The sequence below is a fragment of the Lissotriton helveticus genome, chromosome 1_1, assembly GCF_964261635.1.
Source record: "Lissotriton helveticus chromosome 1_1, aLisHel1.1, whole genome shotgun sequence".
NCBI lineage: Eukaryota > Metazoa > Chordata > Amphibia > Caudata > Salamandridae > Lissotriton > Lissotriton helveticus.
The window spans coordinates 2,128,166,737-2,128,192,604 of record NC_136057.1 but is presented as its reverse complement, the minus strand read 5'-3'; the positions used below and the strand labels follow the sequence as shown (position 1 = coordinate 2,128,192,604).

The 25,868-nt window shown below is 42.1% G+C and overlaps 1 protein-coding gene across 9 annotated transcripts in view; it reads left to right on the top strand.

The window, feature by feature from the left end:
- Nucleotides 1–25,868, top strand: part of HFM1 (helicase for meiosis 1) — a 4,349,684-nt gene that overhangs the window by 3,186,044 nt on the left and 1,137,772 nt on the right. For all 9 annotated transcript variants that reach the window (XM_078646278.1, XM_078646275.1, XM_078646244.1 and 6 more), the window contains one exon: nt 1,020–1,103. In XM_078646278.1, the coding sequence (XP_078502404.1) occupies nt 1,020–1,103 (84 nt within the window). The remainder of the gene's footprint in view (nt 1–1,019; nt 1,104–25,868) is intronic.

Here is a 25,868-nt window from a genome sequence, read left to right as displayed (position 1 = left end):
AGGGTGCCAGGGTGTCCAAAGGACACCTGTTGCACCCCTGGAATGTGCCTGTAAGTACATGTGGCACACATACATGCCCTAAGGGCATGTCTGTGCGCCACATGGCACTTTGAAATTAAAAAAAAAATGGATTGTGACAGGAAATCGCAAAATACTATCTACTTGTAGTAGGTGGTATTTTGCGATTCCTTAGGCCAAAATCGCAGTGTCTAAGGCACCCCTACATAGCATTTAAGGAATCGCAAAATTGTGATTCCTTAAATGCTTGAGCAAAATAAGTAATCACAATTTTTGCGATTCCTTATTTTGATATGTGGCACCTACATACTAAAAGGCCGTTTGCGATTCACAAACGCCTTCCTACATATGCCCCTAAATCTTCTCCCACAAAGTGAAGAGAGGAGAGGAGATGAAAGGAGAGTCGAATGTAGAGGAAGAGACGGGTTGGAAATGGTTACGGATTTACTAATGTGTACGCAGCAGGAGTAAGTCCGTTTTCGTGCCGAAAACGGGAAAGAAACAACCTTAAAAATGGTGTATGCTCCAGGGGAAGAGTTCATTCACAGGGAAAATATGCTCACATGGATAAAAAGAAGGTTTAATTATTTAAATGTACAAATGTGATGTAATTTTTCATTTGTAAATGTACACCATCAGCATTTACACATGCAAAAGTGCCTGTTGTAATTGAGAATTCTCACAGATTTTCTAGGAGCGCTTCTGAAAACCGACGTGTATCTCCAGCTTTACAGACAACTTCGTGGAAACCTTTAAAATGAGAAATATACTTCAAGGAAAGAAAGCTACCAACTTTTTTGAGAATCAGGCTCATAATGTGCTATTCTATAGTTCATCCAAACATGTCCCTTTGCTAGATAGTGTTTGGTATTTTACTACTGAGAAAGTTTATACTTTGTTATCTGAAAGCACATGAGAATTCGTAGTGCTTGTAGTTAACATATTTTTATAGTATGGCTATTTTGATGAGATTAATATTTTTATATCTATTTTTGTTATAGATATTAAATAGACATCCTCCTTTTGGGAATCAAATACGAGAAGCAGTGATGCACCTCCCAAAATATGAACTTAGTGTTGAACAGGTAAACTTTACTTGTCGTAATTGTATGGCTAGGCTTGTGTCTTCTAAGTTTTCTAACAAAAAATAGAAAGTTAATTGCTATGTTTTCACGTTTGCTCTGAAAGGTTATTATTTTTGGGAGAAGCTATTTAGCAGGCCACTGTGTCAACCCTGGCGTTTCTCAATTATGCCACCTGTGGCTGGCTCAATAGCAGAGATTACATAATGTTTGTGAAATGACAACTAATTTTACTGTTTGTCTGGTGGCGTGCTAAATACTGGGATGCTGGTTAAATATCAGCTTAAGTACTATGATAAAGCAGAAAATATAATTTAGAAATGTTATTTTCATTGAAACAGACACATAGGGAGAGAGTGCCTTTATTAAACTTAGGTATGCTTGTACATAGAATAAATGCGCAGCTTGTTTTAAAAAATGGCAAGCAACCAAATGGTGCAATGTGCACTAAGCCATCATTTCTATTGTATTTACATTGCTAGGACCAGACTAGGCATTTTCGTTTTTCTATCTTCCTTTATTTTCTCTCTTTAATAAATAAAGGTTTTAGGAAATGCTAAACCAATCTAGCTGACCTGCATTTGAATTGCTTAAACTTGTCATTACTGTAGAATGCGCTGACTTTATATAACTGTATTTCTTCCTTCCAAGCTGCATGTTCTCATTGTATTTAGATCGTATCTAGCTACCACATATTCACACAATGATGAATAAAGAACAGTATATTAAAACAAATAGCGCTTACAAGAAGATGTAAATCTCATGATTTAACCAGGAATCTGAATTAAAATGTTTCTGCCTTTAGAGTAGTTCATTGTTATACAGTGGACCCTGAACAAGCTTAGCTTAGAGACTGTTGAGTTTCTCTGGGGAAACTCAAAATGAATGCAACAGTATGAATGTTTAGTAACTATCTGATACATTTAGATAGTTTATACCTTTTACTTCGTGAATTTACCATGGGATCGATGGAGGAAGCTGCAGACTATCGGACAATTGGTCTTCATTGGCTTGAGATGACCTGATACCGAAATATATTGATAAATGTTTTGTGTTTTTTTATTAGTGCGTGTTTCCTAGCTAGACTTTGGCATATTTTTCTGAACTACTCCTCATGAGGAGTTCTTTTCCTGACCTTCGCTGATGCCCTCTTTTGCAGACCTTAGTTGAGAGCTACTGCTGACGTTTTAGTTACTTGCCACTTGGGAAGTTACACTTTCAATTTGTTCCTTTTCTTTTCCTACGGGTGTAGCTACTGCAGCACCCTATGCTATAATAGGGAGACTCAGCTGAGTTTCTTGAGCTGCTCTTTATTGGGAGTTCCATCTGCTTAAATTCTCGTCTGATCTCACTCTTTCCAGGAACTCTTTACGGGTTCTATTTAACTCTCTAAATTTAGCTTAAGTAGCATAGGGATTTGTTCCTTTATGGAACACACTGTTTGCTTTATTTTATGATTGTCTCTAACCATGATTGTTTTGATATTTCTGTAAATGGATTTATCTGACTTACTAATTTGAATAAAACAAATAAAGAATTTGCTTATCTCCTAATGAGACAATAAAGGGTTTTCAACCTATTCCAAACCATCATTATTGACCGAACTAAATGACTAAAATTATGATGTTATTTGAAAGGTTTTGATTTATGCTCCATTCTAAAATGGTGGCAAAGATCCATTGACCTGGAAAAGAAAATAGCACTGAGCGGGATCTCACTTTGTAAGTTCTGGGTTGAACTGAGTACTGGATAATTTATGGACCAAACCGCTGATATCCATGCTATCAATTTTCTGGTAGCAGAGGATGATTCACACTCTGAATGAAGCTATTAATTAGTTCCCAAATTATACTAAAACTCCCGATTCCTGAGTCCATTGTCCAGAACTTGAAGATCTGAGGAGGTGGAACTAGAAAGTGTTTTCGGTTTGAAAATGGTAGTATTAATAGGGTGATGCATAGCTTATGATAATTGTGTTTTTGTTGAGATAGAGATATTTTGAGGCTGAATAGATGAGTGAGTGAGGGCATTAAAAACTGTTGAAGAGAAAGAGGTTGATGATTTTAAGCTTTCTATAAGCGAATGATCCTGGTATACCAAATAAATAAATAGAATATTTGTTTGCACGATTTGAGGTGTAGAGTGTGAGGTATCATCTCCTTTACCATTGAGATAGAGATACTAAGCATTGCTGTGATTGATTAACATTGATCAATGTTAATGGAACCTAATTGCACAAACAGAGGAAGCTGCTTTGGTTTGGGTGATTTTAGGCTGGTTGAGATTTCACTTCAGATTGTGGGAAACACTCTTGAGTGATTGTTATACTATTATTTCTTTTGGAAAAGCAAACAAGAAGATGCTTTGTTGAGTTAAAAAAAATTGTTTAGTTGAAGTTGTGTGAATGCGTGAGAAAATGTAAAGGGGGTGAGCCGTTGCAAGGAGTGTGGTTACAAGCCACATTATTTCGAGCTGGGATTGGTTGGTTGGTGTGTTTTGAGCTGGGATTTGTTGGTGACGACAAAGTGCAGCGTTGAGATTGGACAGTAGAAAAGTGACTATTATAATTGGATTTGTAGACCGAATTCAAGAAATTAGATGCTGCAATAGGATTGGATTGTGAAGAATTGGCATATATAGAACAAAATCATAATATTTAATTAAATTCAGCTTGTCTCTCATTAAATTAAAATTATTATATGTTTGTAAGAATTTGGTGAAAGGGGATGTTACAATTTTGGTATGGAAGGGTGAAGAAGCCTCTCCTAAAGGAATACCTGCATACTTTATGACAACAGAACATAGGTTATGCCCATGTAATTGTTTTTTTCAATGTTCTAAGATCACTGAGAAAGAAGGAGCTTTGACTTTCCCTGGATATGGAACATAAAATACCTGGATTCTTGATAACTTGAATGGAAAATTATATGAAGTTACGCCACCACTTAGATCTGTTCAATATGAACCCCTGAGTGTATGGAAAAAGGTTGTGGGGGAAAAGGGGAGGGAAAAATACCAGAGGAGAACAAAAAAGCAGTGCACAACCAGGCAGATGCTCAGTCGTATGACGGACAACGTAAATGGAGAAAGGCTATAACAGAGGGAATCAGATTGTACCCACTGATTACTTTGGAAGTAACTCAGGCAGGAAATAAGAGGGATAACAAGGAGAAGGATGAGATGGATACAGATTCAGGGGATGTTAGCTTCAAGAAGTCCACCTTTTGTAACCCCCATTGAACAAGGTGAGCCAAGTATTGGTACAAGTGGTGCCATAGTAACTGCTCCTATGGATCCATGTGTGGCACAATTTGAACATCAGAACTATGCTGAGAGCACATCAGAGATATGCTACGAACTGCATTTGCATTAGTTCCAGTAGGAACTGTAACCAGTGGTCGAACCACAACTGGTAGAATAATTTGGAGTGCTTGTAAAGTTACAAGTATTCTGAATTATTCCACCATATTTGGTTAGACCACCGGTTACAGTTCCGCCTGGATCTTATACAAATGCACTTTGTAGCATAGCTCTGATGACTTCTGTAAACATCCAAGCAGTCCCTACGGTTGTTGCAAGTGCATGTCCAATTGTAGAATTAAGGCCAGAAACTCAACAGACTGTTGGCGGTACACCTCCAACAGAATTTGCTCCAACTTCACAAAATTCTCAAATTGTTGAGTGGAAGCCACCCCAGACAATACAAGGATTTATAGATGGAGAGGCATTAGTTTATACAAGCCCCATGAATCCTTTTGATATTAGCTCTTCTGAGGGAGGGAGTATGCCAGCATGGTTGGAAGAAGCAACAGGAATTAAAAAGACGGAAGGAATAGAGACGCTTGGGAAAACAGATTCAAAGATAGAAAAGCCTTTAAACATTACTAAATTAAAGGTGAAACTAGATTAAATAATAAGAGAATGTTTAGAATTGGAATACATAGAGAAATACCAGAGAAGAGAACTGATTTATCGGAGTAAGGTAATTACAAGGAGAGCAGCTATGGTACTTGACAAATTGACTGAAACAGCCCAGAAATACGAAATTGATCTTTCCAAAAGGTTTTATTTGCAGTAAAGTTATATGGTCCAATTGGATGATCCAGCCATAGTAAACATGCAAATTGAAGGAATTTGAATATATATTATGGAACTAGTAAAGTGCATTCGCAAATGGAGTGACACTGAAAAATTCGAAATTAAATTGGCAAGAAGCCTGAAAAGAAAAAGAGAGACGCGGCTAGAGCAGGGAAGAAGGGTAAGGAAAATGATGGAGTCTAGGTGGATTGGCAGCATTTACTAATAATTTTCCAAAATTAGGAGACAAGCCTTTGCAGTGGTATGCACAAGTAGAACAGTTTATAAAAATGTCCAAGGTGTTCTGGACTAATTTAAATATATTTTTCGACATAGTGGTACCTGCTGATTTATGGGCTGAATGCAGGACATCGGTGCAATGGCCAAAAGAAGCACCAGTGAGGGATGTTGAAACAAATGCACCATCTCCTGAAGTAATGGAGAAATATGAGTCTGTGATTACTTTTCAGAATGGAAGAGTGACACCAAAAGATGTGAATTGGGTTAAAATTAAAAGAACTACCCTCGAGCCGAAGGAAACAGTTCATCAACATTATGAGAGGTTGTTATAGATGTTTCAGTAGGACAGTGAATGAGAGTATCCAGAAGAGAAGGATATGGGAATTTTTGTGTCACAATTTGTCTAAACCAGAGATCTATTCGCATATGAGAAAAAACTTGATCTGCTAAATGAATTCTTGAGCTATGCCAAGTATTGCAGTGATGAGTTAGAAACGAAGCAGAAGAAAATTAAGGAGAAATTAATGTTGACACAGATGAAGTTGGCTCCTAAACGGTTTCAGAATTCTCCTTTTGCAGGAAATCAAGGGAACAAGCAACGTTTTACAGTTCGGTAGGTTGGTTTGCAGGGAAGTCGAGGATGTTTTAATATGCCTCAGGGTAGAGGTGATTCTGTGGGTACAGGTTCTGGAATGGATGTTACTGCTATGATAAAGATTACTCCCTGTCACATCTGTCATAGAATTGGACATTGGAAGAGGGGGGTGTAGATATAATCCTGATAATGCTAGTGGAAATAAACAAATGCTCAGAGGAATGCAAATGAAAAATGTGCTCACACAGTAGATGCTAATGCCTACACAGGGACCTGTCCCTATGATGCCTGTTACCTGCTCAAAAAAATTCCCAGAGTATAGGAAATGCTTGATTTAACTTGAATCGAATGCCCAAAATGAACACAACTGCAATTCATATTCAGATGCCACAATTCCAAAATTTGAATCAGAATGCTTTACAGCAATTCCCACATTTAATAAAAATGACAGTTCAGGCTCAGACACTTACCAACGAAGATGCCTGAGGGGGCGGAAGACTGCATACATGGCGCAGTCTTAGAAGTAGACCAGAGTGGCTCATAGGTAAATGCTGAAGTTTATGGCCACCCAGTATAATTTTTGATTAATACAGGTGCTACCGGATCAACTGTTAGAACAGCAGAAGTCTCAGACCTACCTCCCGCGGGGAAAAATATCCAGGTTGTAGGAGTACGAATAAACAGTTTACAAATCCCTTCTCTGAAATGGTGCCAGTAAACATATGTTCATTTAAAGAACACCACTAGTTTGTTGTTTGTGACTCAAGTCCAGGGAACCTGTTAGTAAGAGATTTTCTGTGGAAGTTAAATTGCACCATTTATTGCACCCTTGACGGTGTAGTTTTCCAGACCTATGATGAGGACGTAGACTTTAAAATAATTAGGCGTCAGAGCAATGTTGAAATGTTTCCCTTAATAGCTGTTGAAGAACTACCTGATGATTTAGGGGAGACAGTTGATGCAGTAGTTTTGGATTTCACAGGCAAAGACATCAGACTTATCCATGGTATAGAACCAGCTGGAACTACTGTAAAGGCAAATGCAGTTTATCTCTGAACACCCCCATATCACTTAACCCCAGAAACGATTGCAAGAATAACACCAGTAATAGAAGACATGCTACAAAAAAAGTCTTCAGGGAATTCATCTTAAGGCCATGTAATTCTCCAATCATGGGTTTATAAATATAGAATTGTGCAGGACCTTGCAAAAAATCAATGAAATTGTTGTTCCATGTTGGCTTGTGGTAGCAAATCCGGCCACAATACTATGTCAGATCCCATGTACTACAAAATGGTTTACAGTCAGACTTTCCTCTCAGTGCCATTGCATGAGGAAAGCCAGTATCTATTTTCATTTGTGTTACAGAAGAAAATATTAGCTTGGTGCCGTGTCTCACATGGGTATACAGAGAGTCCTTCCATTTTCAACCAGATTCTGAAAAGAAATCTGAAGACATTTTAGATACCATACAGATTGGTATTTGTCTAGTGTGTTGATGACCTTTTTGTGGCACTGGAGACCCGAGAAGTCTATAAGCAAGACACCATGGCCTTATTAAATCACTTGGCAGAGAACGGACGTAAACAATCTCCAGGAAAATTGCAGTACTGTCAGAAAGAAGTTCAATATCTGGGACATATGATTCTTAAGGGAGCTAGAAAGGTTTCACCAGAGAGAATGGAAGCAATCTTGCAGATGAATTCACCTCAAACACAAAATGAGGTCAGGATGTTTTGGGGAATGGTTGGCGAGTGCAAGCAGTGGATACCAAACTTTTCCTTAACGGCAAAACCTCTACTGAGGTTGGCACACAGAGATGTGTCTGATCTGATTTCATGGGACAATGAGTGTGCTAAAGTGTACTAGAGGTAACAGGCAAATTGTGTCATTACCCGGCACTGGGAATGCCAGATTATTCTAAAGAATATACACTATTTTGCAGTGAGAGGGATGGTTATGCTCTCCCAGTGCTGATGCAGACTCACAGAGATGCTCGAAAACCTGTGGCATACTTCTACACTACACTTGATTCTGTAACCGCAGATCTTCCCGGCTGCCATAAAGTGAATGCCGTGGTGAGCACTAGTCTAGAAAAGAGTGAGAACATAGTGATGGGATACACTTTAACTGTTGTTGTCCCACACACCGTGGAGCTATTATTGACAAAAACAAAAACACAATATCTAACCGATAACAGGTTGGCACAGTAAGAACAGACCATTTTGTTCTCAGGGAGTATTGTTTTAAAGAGATGCAATGTTCTAAATCATCAACGTTGTTGCCTGTAAATGATGTAAATTGTGATAAAGTTGAATATTATTGCCTGGATGTCATGGATTTATGCACCAAAACCAAGACCAGATATTAAGGATGAACCCCTGAACGAACCTGACCATGTCCTTTTTGTAGATGGCTCATGCTTAAGAGGTAATGATAGAAAATTTAGAGCAGCATATGCCATGATGTTGTCGAAGCTTCATGGCTTCAAAGAGTTTCCTCAGCCAAGTTTCCAAATTGATTGCCCTTACCAGAGCATGCAGTTTAACTGCACAAATGAGAATTATCATCTTTACAGATAGCCAGTACAGGTTTGGTGTAGTCCACAACTTTGGGCAATTATGGTCACAAAGAAGTTTCATGACATCTTCAGGAACCCCATTTCGGATTGGTATATATGTTAATGATTTGTTGGAAGCTTTGTAGCTGCCGGGAGAAATTGCAGTGATTAAATGTGCAGTTCATCAAAGTGGCACTGGATATGTTGCAACGGGAAATAGGTACGTGGATTCAGTTGCGCGGTATTGTGCTTTTATTTATTTATTTATTTTATTTATATAATTTATAAAGCGCGCTAGTACCAACCGGTATCCTGACGCTGTAACGATAACTCCCTTAGGATCCAAGCCTCCTGCCTAATGAGTAAAGAGCCACGTTTTAAGACTTTTCCGAAAAGCCATCAGGTCCGTGCTTTGTCTAAGTGCCAACGGTAAGGCATTCCAGGCGTTGGCAGCCCCTCTGACAAAGCTTCTGCCCCCCCAGCGTGCTTTCCTGATACAAGATGTCCTAATCAGCCCCATGCTAGCCAACCTGAGCTGTCTGCCCGGCTTATACCGTTGGAAATGCTGCTGAAGAAACAATGGACCAAATCCATGTACCGCCTTGTAGACTATGCACATTGATTTAAACATAATCCGTTTGCGCACTGGGAGCCAATGCAGTTTCCCCAGCCCCCGGGAAACGGATGCAAACTTAGGCAAGCCCGCAATAAGGCGGGCTGCAGCATTTTGCAGGACCTGCAGTTTGTTGAGCAGCCTCTGTTGGGCCTCGAGGAGTAAGCTGTTGCAATAGCCAAGGCGGGGGGAGCACTAGTGCTGTCACCACCGTCTTCTTGCTCCCATCCGGTAGGAAGGGGAAGATCTTCCTGATGATTTTCAGAATCCAATGGATGGAGGAAGTCAGCGCATTTACTAGTGGTTTAAAGGAAAGTTGGTTGTCTATCAAAACTCCCAGGTTCTTAGCCTTCGTTACAGGAGTGGGGGGGGGTTCCCATTTCTTCTGGCCACCACTTAGGACTCCAGAAGTTGACATTGGAGCCGAAGAGTAAGACCTCTGTTTTGGAGGAGGTCAATTTTAGGCAGTTTCTAGCCATCCAATTGCTGACTGTAGTCATGCATACCTGACACTTGGCGGCTACACATTCTTCTCTCCCCGGGAGCAGTGATACGACGATCTGAGTATCATCTGCGTAAGATGTTAATTCCAACCCGTATGACCGGATAACCGGGGCAAGAGAGGACACATGTATATTGAAAAGGGTGGGGTTTAAAGAGGATCCCTGAGGGACCCCGCAGGGAGTTCGAAAGGTCTTGACTCGAATTCTCCCAAGGCAACTACCTGGACCCTGTTCACAAGGAAGCCTTTCAGGATGTTCAGGGCCCTCCCCTGAATCCCGCAGTCCTCTAAACGGTCCACCAAAATACTGTGGTGGACCGTATCGAAGGCCGCGGACAGGTCAAGGAGGACCAGAGCCGCTCGGCCCCCAGCATCCATCGCCTTCCTGATCTCCTCGGTTGATTTGATCAGGGCAGTCTCGGTGCTATGACCTTCCCTGAACCCATGTTGAGCTTTATCCAAACCCTGAGTGGCTCCCAAAAAAGCGCAGAGCTGAGAGTTCATGACCTTCTCTATAAGTTTGGCTGGCAGCGACAGTCTGGCAATAGGCCGATAACTATTAGGATCGGCGATATCCAGCGAGGGTTTCTTTAGCAACGGCGCAATAGATGCCTGTTTCCAGCATGTAGGGAAATCCCCTGTTTCAAACATCTGATTAAAGAGATTGGCAAGGGTGCCAGCTATTGGAGCTGCTGCTAGCTTCGCTACTGACCCCGGGCAGGGAACATGGGGAGAGCCCGATTTCGTGGCGTACAGCAGTTTTTTAATTTCTTCGAGGCTCACTGGACCAAACACTGAAAGTTTTGCCTCCTGTGCGTTATCTGCAAGGTTCCCGTGGCTACCATCTAGTAGACTCTGCACAACCTGAGGCTCAAGTGTGGCAAAAATAAGTTCCACCTTACTTGAGAAGAACTTAGCTAGGTCTTCGCAGAGTTCCATACTAGGTGGAATAATCACTGGCTTGGGAATGGCCAAGCTAGATACCATAATAAAAAGTTCCCTAGATGAATTCCTGGCCCCCTCGATACGGTAGGTAAAGTATGTACCTTTGGCCTTCCTTATCAAGTCTTTGTATACCCTCTGACTGGATTTAAGTTTTTGTTTATCCATCTCATGGTAATTTTTGCGCCAGTTCCGCTCAAGTTTCTTACAAACCAGGTTGAAATCCCTGAGCTCTTCAGTGAACCATGGCGCTGATGGAACAGTGCGAGTGGGGCGGCAGTTTTTTGGCGGGGCTAGTGTGCTACAAGCCCGATCAATCTAGTCACTGTACATGGCCGCGGATTTATTCACATCTACTGGCAGAGTGATCATAGAGGATATCAACAAATCCTCCAACGCACTACCCTCAACCTTACCCCAGGTTCTGCACGTCCTGGTTGTTTTCCTATCCTGCCTAGCCTTGTGCGGCAAAGAGCTAGAAATATTAAACAGCACCGCAGCATGGTCCGACCAGGCAACCGGATCCGTCTTAACAAACTTCAGGTCAGGATTATTTGTAAAGATGCCATCCAATGTATGTCCTGCCAGATGCGTTGCCCCCTTAACCACCTGAGTAAGTCCCACCCCGCCCATCACCACCGATAATGCAACCGTATCGGGGTCTAAACTACTCTCTAGGTGGAAATTAAAATCTCTCACTACTGTAAAAGATTTAGCGCATAAGGCTTCCTCCAAAATACTGCCCGCTGTTTCTAGAAACTGGGTCTTTGTCCCAGGTGGTCTGTATAGGAGGCAGACCTTAAAGGATTGGTGATTGGACAGCGTAAGCTTAAACCCCAAAGCTTCGCACATCTCGGAAGCCACCGGCTGGAAAGACCCTATGAGGGAGGCATGGTAAATAATTGCCAGACCCCCTCCCCTTTTGCGGGGTCTGTCCAGTATGAAGCTAAGATAGCCTGGTGGAATGGCTTTCACTAAGTCTGGCCTGGAAGCTCCATCAGTCCAGATCTCAGTGATAAAGGCAATTTGTATCTCATTATCCTGGATCATCTCAGCACACTCCAGACTGTGCTTTACCAGAGATCTGACATTAATCAAGAGGCAATTTGTATTACTCGTCGCCTCCTCCACTTTGAGATTATGGATATTGGTGGCAGGCCGGACTGGTCTACAAAGGATTGCTGGAAGACCAGCTTGACACGCTGGGCAGCCCTGAATGCCTACCTGCATGTCCTTATTTGGGATCAGACTAATGCAGCTCTCTTTCCTACCTCCAGCATTCAGGTTTAACAGAGCGTTCCGACTGTAGACCCGATATGGCTGGGATACTGTTGGTTGTTGACCAGGGATTGTGGCACTGGGCGCGGGACCGGCGCTGACGGGCGCAGACGGGCTTGCCTTTGGCGCGCTGCCGGTGCGCCCGCTGCGCGGACGGAACCCCGTGGTCATTTTATGGGGCAGGAAGAGGAGGGTGGGAGGCTGCCGACAACTAGTCCGAAACCCTGACAGTCCCCCCAAGATGGCGGCTCCCTCTCTCAACTTCCGCATCAGCACCTAGTCGTCTGCGCGGTGAACAGGGGTCAGGAGGCGGTGAAAATCAGGTATGATAGCACCTAAAGCGTGGTGCAAGTTAGAGTGCAATTCTCCAGCCCGCAGTTAAAATAAAACAAATAACACAGTTTTAAAAGTGGGTCTATCTCTAAGCCTAATCCCCCGACTTTCCGCCTCAGGGGAGTATCAAAAAACCTCTGGCTTGCACATTTAATGGACATTTCACATTCGAGTCCGAGGAGGAAACTTTGGATGAATTAAAAAGGGTCCAGGAGAATGTTTCAGAAGCAGTACAAAACAGTTGGATAAAAGCAGGTTGTTAGAAAAATGCTAATGACATTTGGATGTCAGATGGTGTTTCCAATGACCCAATATTATCATGGATACACACACCTAGGAAGCGATGCCATGGTCAGACCTTTTAGGCACAGTTGCTATAATCTCAGATTTGGTATGCTAGCTGGAGACATTTGCCACAGATGCATTATTTGTCAACAGAGGAATGCAAGAAAGACAACACACGTTACACTAACACACATTGGGAGATCAGGTGGTCTTTTTAACAGAATGCAGATGGATTTTATCAAGATGCCCCCTACAATGGGTGGAGATATGTCCTGGTTATAGTGTGTGCCTTCTTGAAATGTGTGGAAGTCTACCCAACCAAAGGAAATGTGACCTGAGCCATCCTCTCTAAATGCAATCCTATGGGAGGAAAAGCCAAAGATGTGGTTGCCGGGGGTTCACCTTTGGGGTTCAGAGTTTGCACTGGGCCAAGGTTCAAAGTACTACCAGCAGTTCTTTGGGACCTGCCCAGGTTCTCTTGGTAGCTGGTGACCTATGGTGAAGGGTGGCTACCCAAAAACAAGCTACACAGGGGGATTTGAGGACAAGTCAGAGAGCTCCCAAGCAGGTGCTCAGGTTCCAAGGAGTCTTAAAGGAAGGGGCCACTGGTGGTTCATCGGGCACCAGGCCGGACGGCTTGGGTGCAAAGTGGTTAGGTCAGCTGGGCTTTGTGCACAATGATGCTCCTCACAGTCTGGGACAAACATCTGGCAGGCAAAAAATCGAGTTGCTGGGCTACTCATGAAGTGGGTCTTAGTGATGCTGACTTCCCTCGACGGCTGCTTGGTCCTGGTGCAGTGAGAATCCAGACTGACTCTCAATGTTGGTGTTTGATGCAGGGTGTCTGGTACCCCGGAGGTCGGTGCTGCATGGCTCCACTTGATCCTGGTGCCTTCACACTCGGTGGTGAGACAGATCTGCCTTCCAGAGCAAGAGTACCTTCCACTGGTTTTCGGTGGTGTTGTTCGGGCCGAGGAGCTGCAAGGCGGTGGGCTGGACTCTGCTTGACAGTGCCTGCGGATTGCAGGGGAGTAGCTCCTCTACTCCAAGGGCGACTAGAGGCAGTTATTGAAGTGCTGGCAGGCTACCCAAGGCGTTGGTAGTTCTCCAGCTTGCAGGAAGAGTCACTGTGTCATGATTGTTGAGAGAGGGCTGAGGACAGACAGGGTTTTGCGCATAAAATTTAAAAGTTCTGCTGCAGTTCTCACCAGGCAGTGACTCTTCTTCATTCTTCTCCTGATCCATCAAATCTGAGTTATTGGGTTCAACCTCTATACTCCATTTAGAGGTGTTAGGGGGAGGGACAGGTACTATCCAATGGTCTACCTACCTTTAGAGTGCCTACACCCTCTCTATGACCACTTCCTCTGGGAAGTCGGCATAACCTTGACCCTAGAGTACTAATTGCATCCAAAACAACATGGAGGAATCTGAAAAGTGGGGTCCACATCAGCTGGCCCACCCTAGAGGTGTTGCTCATTGTACAAGTGGGCCCACATCCTAATCTTGCTAATGTTCCTATTTGTTTTGCCGCCAGAAGTGGGAGCAGAAGAGGGGGATGGGCAGCTCCACTATCTGTAGGGGCCCGGGTTCGCATATCAAAAGCAGCAAGGCCTTTGAAGCTTCTCGCCCAGTAATGCCCATCCTGCGTAGGGGAGGTGCGAACTCCTCTGCTTAGAGCAGGATTTGTTTCCAGCCTCCAAGAGCGAAGGTTCTCATCTCAGGAGGCCAGAAACCTGTCTATGGTGGTTGACTGGTCGAGACCAGTCAGTGAACACACTAGTAGTTGACAGGTTTTCAGGGGGCCTCTCTAAGGTGTCCTCTGGGTGCATGTATTAATAAATCCAGCACTGACATCATGTGAGTTTGTTAAGACAAGGAGTTTGATACCAAATACCTTAGGGTACAGTAAAGCTATCATCTAGCTGGGGAACTCATAATGATGGGTATCCAGCTCATGGACTCGGTATGGCTTCCATGTGCACTCGTGGTATCCAAAGGTGAACTTAGATATCACGAGGCACATCCACTCATGCAGATATGCCCACATACAGGTATAGTGCACCATGCCTTAGGGCTATAAGGCCTAATTTAGGGGTGATTTACCTACACCACATGCAATGTTTGGCAGGCATGCCACACAGGGGCGTGTAATTTATAATATACACAAAACTATGAAATCATGCACTCGAATTGTGAGTGTTCAACAAGTTTGTACAGTTTTTTTTTACAACAAATTTTATTACAATTTTTACACCCAACGTGGCGGACCCCCCACAAGCAATGTTCATACAGATTACAGGTTATAGGTACATAAGCTGCTGGTGAGGGTAGCACCTGAGGATCAGTAAAACATTTGAACCAACATCCCACCACCTCCCCCCTCCCTTGCACCGCACTTCCCACATGAAACACTATATATGCATATAGCCGTATAGGCATGTCTCCACACTGGCCAATACGCGTATTAGATTGGAGAGTCACTAATGATGAGTCTGTTGATAGGGTCTGGATTTACTGATTTTGGAAAGATGGATAGGTCAATGCCCCGGTATTTGGCCCACCTGGTCCAGATCTTTCCATGCTTTTGCGGGCAGCCCCAAGCCTGAAACACCGCCACTTCGGCCGACATACATTTATCCAATGTAGATTTCCATGCCGCCTCCCCCGGGGGGGAGGAGGACTTCCAATGTTGAGCTATGTCATGCTTGGCCAATGTTAGTCCTAGAAATAGTAAATGTCTTTTATATCTGTTCCCCCCAATATCTTCCGTGCTGTACAGAAGGGTTAATCGACGATCTCTTGGGAGGTCCCAGCCTAGCACCCGCCCCAGACAGGACAATACCCGGACCAAAAATGTTGTAGTGCAGTGCAGCCCCAGAACGTATGTTAAATTGACCCGTCTTCCGACTTGCATCTGAGGCAGGTGGGGGATGGAATAGCCCCCATCTTCTAGAGATGGAGGCGGGTGTAGTACATTCAATGAAGATATTTGAACTGAATCATTCTATATCTAGAGGACACAGCTGAACCCCTGGGACTGGCGAGGGCTTCAGTCCAATTATCATCTGTGAGGGTCGGTATATCTACCTCCCGCGCTGCCCTTGTCCGGTGTATGTTTGTCTTGGAATGTGTGGTCAAGGTCTGGTAAAGTTGGCGGTTTTATGTCCTCCCAGATCCCGCATCAGTAGTCTACCCTCCAGTGGGTGAAATTCTGGTAGTGCCGTAAGGTTTTTAATCAGGGGAGACAGAGCATGGCGGAACTGAAGATATTTATGGAATTGAGACTTGTGCAGATCGAACTCCTCCTGCAGCCTTTGAAAGGATTTATGTGTGGGTCCGCGCATCACATCACCCAGCGTCGAGATCCGTATAGTATCCCATCTACGGAATCCGGACAAGGCAGAGACTGGTCGGAGGCATGTGCCCCACCAGAGGGGAGTCTCGCCCGTTAGCATACCCCACCAACCCATGGACCGAGAGACACATCTCCATACCTGAATTACTGTGTGACAGGCCGGGGGAAGGATCTCCAGGGTGGAGTTGCTGTACAGGAGACCCAGCAGTGGATATTCCTCCAGGAAGAGCCGTTCCACCACGTAGACCGGATCATTTTGTGGGTTATACCACCAATCATTGATGACCAGTAGATGGGATGCCCAATAGTACGACCGCACGTCCGCCGCCACGATGCCCCCACAGTAGGTGGATTGGACACAGGTCGCCAGAGCCACCCGAACCGCCCCACCGCCCCAAAGGAATCAATTTAGGAGTGCATTTTTTTGGTGAAACCACGACGGCGGGATAGAATATGGGTAGTTCTGCAATCTGTACAGCAAGCGTGGCAAGGTGACCATTTTAAATATTGCGGACCTGCCGTATATGGACTGGGGAAGATGGGACCATATTGTCATCTCCTCCCGGACCACCGGGAGCAGAGGGGCAATGTTAAGCGACCATGCCACAGTGGGGCATCTGGTGATATGGACACCTAGGTATTTAAACCCTTTGTCTACAATGACCAGCTGTGAGGCCCAATCTTGACACCCCTGATCACCGCAAATAGGAAAGAGCGTCAACTTGGACGGGTTGGCATGTAGCCCCATCGTTTCACCAAACACCCGCAAAATCTGCAACACCCTCGGTCCGTTGACCCAAGGGTCCGAGAAAAAGAATAGTGCGTCCTCCGCATAAAGTGCAATTTTATCTGAGTATTCAGGTGACCAAGCCAAGCCCCTATAGACAATACTATAATCTAGGCGCACCCACGCTGCTAACGGTTCTATCGCCAAAGTGAAAAGAAGCAGGGAAAGAGGGCATCCCTGCCTAGTTCGCCTCTGAATATGGAAGGGGGTCGAGCAATACCCGGCCACCCGTATAGAGGCCGTTTAATCTGTGTACATTAGTTTGACATATGCTCAAAAGCAGGGCCCTTAATTAACAGCCTCTAATAGTATAAAAAAATTGTACAGTTTTTTTACAATTTCTTGGTGTGCTACTCCGTGACAGAGTCTGCCCGTATCTGTTAATATAGTCTGTGTGAAACAGGAAGCAGTGGGTGTCTGGACACAGAGTGCTCAAACAGTAGGGCCTGTAAGGCAAATTTTTGCAGGTTATGAAGTATAAACAGGTAAATAATGTACAAACTTATAATGCAAATTTGAAACAGTTTATATAATATTCAATATGCTATGCTCTAATAACAAATGTTAAATTATTGTCTTCTTCCAGTTCAATCCCAATGCATTTTTGATGTCTAGCACACTTTTTCATGGGACACTGCGAAAACAATAAATACATCTATTCACATATATGTTATGTACCTATTCAGACATAAGACCATTCCATTCCCAATCCATGACACAAAAATATATATTGTTATTGTTGCTGAAACTAAACTTTGGTAAGAACCAACATCAACATTATAATGAAGCTAAGAACGTTAATACAGTGGTGGGGCACATATGTGGCTAACATGCACCTGTGTACATCGAGCCTGAATAATCATGCAAAGGTGATACAAAAGTAATCCTAACAAGAAGTGCCAAAGACGTTAAAAAATACAATCTTAACACTCCCCCCGGAAGCCTTAAGTGCAAGATTTAGTGTCTATGCATTAAGCAAAGCTATTGAACGTGTTGTACATCATACTCTAAAAGGTGTCTATAAACACTTACAATTATACATTCTGGAGCGGAAATAATGCGCACGGTCACTATCACTGATTAAAACACCCAATTCCACTGCGATGGAACGCTGTAAAGCTAAACAATATATCAGGTGTTTAACAAAATTGTGCTGAGGTGACGAATTTAAACACCAAAAGAGGCCACGTGTAAAAATGGAGTATCTGTTACCTCAAACAGAGTTCTTTCTATTTGTGCTACTGCATGTCCGATCAGTTGAACGGCCTTAAATGAGACCTGTTGCTTTTGTAACATTCCACTTGTGAGCTGAAACCTGATATTGATAATTACAAAATCATGAACCAATCTGAGTGCGACTATAACAAAGGTGAATGTTAAGTGACGTTAACCTTACTGCACATTTATCCACTACTTCGCTGTGAACACGTTAAGATGGCGTCCCGTGCCCTAAAAGTCAGTACTTTCTGAATATACATATTATATGTCCCAAAACTACAGGAAATGGCATAAAAGAAAGACTGAAAACCCTAATGATATTGTTCTCCCAATGTTTGTAGCTTGTTGATTGTGCGAACATGAAAAAAAGGCAAATAAAATAGGAAGAAAGTTTAAATCTATATTTAAGTTGTTTCTTTTACAGGCAAACATAATTTCTATCATTCTAATCACCCTAAAATTCTGCTGTTTGAAAACTTGAATATAAAACTAAATAATTTATACAAATGCTATTGTACATTTGTAAATATCAAAATGTTATGCATTGGTAGAGAAAGACAAGATTTTCACCCGTGTCAGGATGTGCCTGAAGGGTGCATATCAGTCATCATTGCTCCCTTGTGAGTAAGATGCATGTATGGCAACATGGTGCTGCCAATTAAGATACAAAAGAATGTGTAGATGTAGAAACAACAATGTAGCAATGATTACCAATACTCTCCTTCCAGCGAGAAGGACTCACAACATTAGTTTGATACTATCGCGCATGTTCAGCAAGTGTCATCAGCATCGTCGAAGGCTCAATCCCAAGAGCAGGACAGTTACAAAATACTAAAGTCCTCAGTGTCAGACAACTATGAGTCGCTGCCAAGATCTGCTGAATTCAAGCATGCAACTCAAAATGAGACGGCCACGACTCACCAGATTGATATTAAAATTATGGTAAATGTAATACTCAAAGAAATTTGGGATATGAAGAAATTACAACAAATCGAAACAGCGGCTCAACATCTTCGACTGGAAAAAATAAAAGAGGCAGTCACAAGTTTTCCTATTCGAATTCAAGAGGCCGAAACAAGGATTTCTCAAGTCGAGGACCAAATAAATGACATCCTCCAACAGGTGAGTTCAGTGTATCGGGATAAAATAACTATGGAAAACAAAATTCAAGAACTCAAAAGAAATTCACGTCGTTCAAATCTGCAGATAGTGGGGGTCCCGTAGAGGTCCGAAGGAGCAAATACACTTCAATGGGTGGAGTCTTTTCTGAAGAAAGCAGTGATTCCTAAATTCTCTGATGATTTAACACTGACTAGGGCTCATCGGGTTCCAGCCCATTTCCACCTAATATTAAGTTCCTCCGCACTATACTAGTAAACTTTGTGGACTATCGAATAAGTTAAAATCTTGTCAAAGGCAATTCAGATGAGACATTTCGATATTAATGATGGAGCTAAATGTAGAATTTTCTCTGATATTCTGCAGTGGCTGCAAGAAGGTATAAAGAGTTCGTAAAGCTCTTGTACCTTTTTAAAGCTCAAGGGGCGGAAGCCTCTATTTCTCAACAATCGAAACTTAAAGTTCTTGTGCAGGGGAAGTTTAATTTGTTTACGCGAATTGAAGAGGCCCAGGAGTTGCTTAAGGCACTTTCTGCTGGGAAATAATCTGATTTAGCTGCTTTTTATATTTACAGGAATAATGTTCTTATTCTATTTAATGGTTTGTTTCACTTTAAGGGGGGATGGGTAGGTCACCCATGGTGCAGTACAAGGGCACCAGTAGTCTAGAAGGCGGTCGAAATTCAGTTAGCGGGGAAGGTCACATTTATTGGGGTGGGTCAGCCTTCTGAGTGGGCACCTTTGGGGCGGGGGAAGGAGGAAGCGGGCTTTAAATGAAAACAATTGCAGGAGTAATCAGGATAGAGAAATACAGAATTGGAAATGGAATGTCAAGATTTTTTGTTATTGCAATTATGAATTCAAACAGTAGATGTCGCATTATATCACTCAATGTTAATGGAATTCTAAACAGGCAAAAATATGGCGGATTGATTAGGTGGTTGCTTACATTGAAAACCCAAGTCCTTTTCTTGTAGGAAACCCACTTGAAAAGTAATTTACCAAAATTGTTTATTCCCAGGTGGTTTTCAAGGGTCTTTTTTCGTCAGCTGGGGTCGCCATGAGAGGGGTCACAATTTATTTTTCTTCAGATATGGATTGTAGAGAAGTGTGGCTCAATGGTTAGAGCGGCAGACCCTGATGCAGTAGTCTGGCCGGGACCAGGGTTCAATTCCCGCCTCGGCGGGTCTTGGGTTAAATTTCCTCGGACCTGATAATTCTCGCCTCGGTGCCTATTCTAATCATGAGTCCCACTCTGCACCTCTAGGCAATAGCTTGCTTAATCTCTACAACGGCCCCAACAACGCTGAGGATGCCTGACTTCACCTTGGAGGTGCCCAGGAGTTGGCTCCTCACAGGGAAAGTCCAGGAAGGGTTCCTTGGCGGTATTCGTACAAATGCCGAGATGCCTACGGGTAGTCGTGCGCTATACAAGTGCGTAACCATTTCATCAATCATCATCATCAATCATTGGGAATTTCTACAAGTAAATCGCGATCCTCAATGTCGATGGATTTGGAGTAAAGCTAAAATAGATGGTAACATTATAAATGTCATTAACTACTAGGGGCCTATTTCAGATGATGCATCAATATTATCAACAATACACAAATCTCTTATTGGTGTGGCAGGGCAAATTATTTGAGGTGGTGATTTTAATTATATACAAAACCTGACAATAGATACCTCAAATAGGAATAAAAAACGGTTAAAACCCAAGACAAAGAAAGCTTTTGATGGTCTGACATAGGACTTGCATTTTATTGATGCTTGGCGCTCGGTTAATCAGACAGCTTTGGAATACACTTGTTATTCTCGTCAATTTCGTACTGCCTCACGTATTGATTTCTTTCCGATTTTGCAATCTATGGTACTTGCTGCCGCTGAAATTGGTTTTAATGCTTTTTCTGAGCATTCCTTTGTACAATTGGATCTCGAGCTTGGGTATGAAAGGAGGAGGAGGTCCAGTTGGCAGATGGACCGCCTTCTTCTTCAGGATCCTCATTATGTGGAGAGTTTTAGGGTTTGGATTATGGATTACTTTAGTCGGAACAAAGGTACAGCCGGAATTTTTTCGGTTTGGGGTAGGTTTGAGGCAGCGGCTAGGGCCCAAATGATTGCAGTATCTGTAGGTAAGGGCAAAACACGTTTCGAAGAAATCGCAGAACTTCAGCTTTCTATCCAAAACGCTTCTAGATTTTGTAATTCTCCAGCACAGAGTAGTGGGAGGAAGCCAGGAAGAATTTGAGAGATTTTTTTATTCTCGAGGAAATTAATAGCTCTCAGTCTTATATTCAAAAGGTTTCTGAAGAAAGTCAAATGATGGGGAAAATGCAAGCCTGGGCTTCAAAAGCTTGTCAGGAGTCTGCTTGTGTTCCAGAAATATTAGATCCTAAGACAAATTTAGTAGTTTTGGATAGACTAGAGATTGCCCGGGTGTTTTTGGAACATTACCAACAACTTTATACCACAAAATATACTATAAGGCCTGAAGCGATTCAGGAATATTTTGCAGGAGTAGAACTTCCCAGATTATCTTTAAACTCTGTAAAACAACTTCAAAGCAAAATAGTCACATCTGAGATTCTGGAAGTTATAAATTCACTGGCTGGGGCAAAAGCTTCTGGGGATGATGGATTACCCATCAAATTTTATAAATACTTTTACAAAAGAGTTATTTCACTTTTAAGAAACTTTTTAACTTCGTTAAGACTGGTGGTGCTGTTCCGGTTGAGTTTAAGAGTGCTATTGTAGTAAGCTTCGTCAGAAAGGGTAAGGAACCAAATAATGTGAACTCATATAGACCCAATAGCCTTTTGAACGCTGATTACAAATTTATGATGAAGATCTGGGCACAGCGCTTTACCCCATTGGCTCAACAGGTAATCCATGAGGATCAAACAGGCTTCGTTGCAGGGCGGACCATGACATCTAATACTGGGTACTTGATTCAAGCATTGGATTATTTTTTTGTTCATAAGACACCCGCTTGCATTATGATGGTAGATGCAGAAAAAGCTTTTGATTTAGTTAATTGGGACGCTTTTTTGGGCTTGAAAGTTTTAATTTTCCGCCTCAAATTATTTCTATGCTACAAAATATTTATCAGGGGCTTAGGGGCAGATAGTTATAAATGGTAATCAAAAAGGTTCAGTAGATATAAATAGGGGAACCAGGCAAGGTTGCCCCTTATCACCTTTATTGTTCACCTTTTTTATAGAACCTCTAGCGATTAAAATAAGGGGTAATAGGAATATTCAAGCCCTGATACTAGGTATGTCTAAGCTGAAGCTATTCGCTGACGATGCCATTTTGTACTTATGTCCTGTAAGGTTAATTATACATCGGATTATGACTGAGTTTATTCAATTTCAATTAATAGGGGTAATCAAGATCAATCCAACACAAACGGAGATTATAATATTAAATACCGGATCTGAATTTCTTCCGGATAATCTTGTACAGAAGGCTCATAAAACAGATCCTATATGATACCTCGGCATCTTCGTAACCGGGCAATTTATTCAGTTAGCTAAACTAGATTATGAGGCTACTAGTATTAAAATACAGTAAATGTTGACATGATGGGCAAGTCTTCCGTTAACCCTGATAGGTCAAGTGGTACTTATTAAAATGTCGATACTACATCTATTAATTTTTATTTTTTCTAATATTATCATCAAGGTAAATGCTAGTTATTTTAAGGGACTAGATTCAATGATTAGATCTTTTATTTGGAATAAAAAGGCTTCCGGAGTTAAACTTTCGTTCTTCAACTAGATGCAGAATCAGGTGATTTAGCCTTACCGCATATACGTTCATATTATGATTCTGCTTTTCTTGATTTCACTGCCAGTATACTATCCAATACAAAATCTAGAGATAATTTTTTTATTAATAAAATGATGGCAGAAGCGGGAACTCAAACTCCCACTTTCCTAATAAGCTCGAACCCCCCCCCAAAAAACAGATACAAAACGATTATCAATTTTATATCTAGACAATGTATTTTTTAAACAGAGCGGGTTCTCTGGATTCTACGCATTAAAGCTAAATGAATGTAGAGATTTGGGTCTCCATATACACTCTTCCCATCTTAGAACCTGGCAGGACCCTGGGCTTGGTATAGTTATTCAGTTTTTTATCCAGGGCAGGATTATTACATGGGAAGAAGTTCAGTCTAGATACTACGATGGTATCAAACCCTCATTCTTTGAATATCTTCAAATTGTTTATTTTTTAAATAAATATACGTTAATATTGAGTGGTTCTCCTTCTAAGGCTGCTACTTCTCTTTTTTCCATTAATATGAGAGGGGTAGGAAACTGGTACAGATTATTGAGATCCTAAAATCAATCTTCTTTGTTTGAAATTTTTTGGGAGAAGGTTGCTTTGGCAACTTCATGTTCCTTCTTCTATATGAGAATGGCTAAATATTTCAGTTTCTGGCTACAAAACCCTTAGAGCTGCCAACTTTAAGAGAATGGCGTTTCTTTCGCATTGGATGGCTTATTATACTCCAAAGGCCCTAAATAAATGTTATCCTCAGGTCGAAAACAGGTGTTTTTGGTGCCTCGCCCCAACTGAAGGAGGATGTAGGCATATATTTTTCACCTGCCCTAAACTTGAGATGTTTTGGCGTAGAATGCTTGAGTATTTTAGTAGGGCTATAAAGAAACCTTATGCCCCAACAGCGGAAGCAGCTCTTTTCGGTATTTCTAGTAGAGAGGTCCAGCTTGATAACTCAGAGGGTAATTTTCTAGTTATCTTGATGTTAGTGACTCGCTCTTTAATATTGCAAAACTGGAGGTCGCTCGAAGCACCTTTATATGAGAAATGGTTTAGATGAAGCGTACTAAAACATTTGAAGAAGCCTATGCTAGTTAAAGGGGAGCAATTAAAAGATATTCGTCTATTTGGAAATATTTTATCGATTGTATATTCTGAACAGTTTCATTATTTCTGTTAAACATAATTGGTCGTACTTTTTTCTTTTTTTATGAATTAGGGTTCCTTTAACTCTGCAATTATTTCTCAACAAAATGGACTATGTGATTTATTTAATGTTTATGATTGTTAAATCAACTGGTTTCGTTTTTTTAATGATTCTCAAAAATTGATGTTTCTTTTCTGATCTCTTGCTTAGCTAATAAAAAAAAAAAAAAAATAAAAGCAAGGATTACCAATACAGTGAACAAACCACCTGAAGATAATCCTGCAGTTATACATCAGTGTCTTTGTGCTGTCATTTCCTTATGAATATCATCTTGTCTCTCATTGCATATAAATATCATCGCCTGTGAATGCTGGTATACACATTTTTCATCCTCATTGCCTTAGAAAAAAGTACGTACTCATCACCATAATACTTAAAAGCAAAAATAAAACTGCAAAAGATGTACTATGTCAGAAAAAAACTGATGTAGATCAAGACATTCATCATAGTTCAACAAAACGTAAAAATGATCATGTCTTTTATGCTGTCATGTCCTCACTTTATATCATCAATCCTCACACTGCCTGTAAGAAGCAGGCCATTAATATTTTGTCATGCAGCTCATTAGGTACTAGGCTATACAGATATGTAATCCAAAATGTTTCCCTTTGTAATAATTTTTATCTGAATCTATTTGCTTAGTAGTATGAATATGTTGTAGAACTGTAAAGCGTAACTCTGAGATGTCATGCGAAAAATCAAGCCAATGAACAACCAAGTGAGAATTCCTGTTCCATGTTCTAATCATGCTCTCGTGTTCGGTGATTCTGACCTTAATCTTTGTGTCTGTTGTGGCGATTCGGGCTAGGTTCAGGCTCATCCAATTACGCATCCTGCATAGATCATACATCCCGTGAACCACGCAATACCTGATAGGCTATGCAGACTCTCGCTTTTGTCTACGGGGGTGTGGGGAGGAAGGACCTTCTTCCACATACTGTGGGACTGCGCTAGGATTAGGGCGTATTAGTCCAGACTGACAGGCATCATGTCAGAGGTGGTGGGAGCGGAGGTTTCGCTTGAGGCCAGATGGCATGTTTTAGGAGTCACAAGTGACATCACCTGGCCGAAATGGGACAAAGTGTGGTTAGCCCTGGCTAGTATGGTGGCCAAGTGAAATATCGCAAGGTTGTGGGGCAGTGATCTGACGCCTACGGTGGAGGAATGGGAGCGGGATCTGGATAGGTGTCAGCGGGCAGAAAAGGTGATTTACAAAAGTCGAGGTTGCCCTAAGAAATGGGAGAGAATTTGGGTGGCTTGGAGGAGGTATAGAGGGGATTGGATGGACTCACAGACGAATGAAGAGATGCCATGAGGGGGAATCAGTGTGAACCTTCTTGCAATAGGTCTGTGTCCTTAACATTGGGGTCCTGGGGCACCCGCCCATTCTTGGATTCCTCTGGGTATGGCTGTACTCTGGAGTGGTGCTGTATTGTCCTGATGGAAGGGGGGAGTGGGTGGGGGGTGACGTTCACTACGTGCAGGACTTGATGGGTCAATATTGGGTTGCACTGGGGCTGTGACAATGTTTGGTGGGAGGGACTGTTGTGGTTGGTGGTCTTAGCCTTTTAATGCAGCTGTGGGTGATTTTCTTAATGATTGTCAATGAATTCCCGTTGATAACTGATGTGCAATGTTACGGAGCTGGTTATTTCAATTAAAAGATTAAAAAAAAAAAATCTTTGTGTCTGTTTTACCTACATAAACTAGACCACATGGACATTTAATGCAATAAATCGCCTGCTCTGCATTACAGTCAGCAATGTGTCATCATTTGAGCAATTTGCCTGTGCAGGGATGTGAGAAAACCTTGCCTGTAATGACGTTACCACAGTGGATACAATTGTGAACCTTGTTCATCCCTCT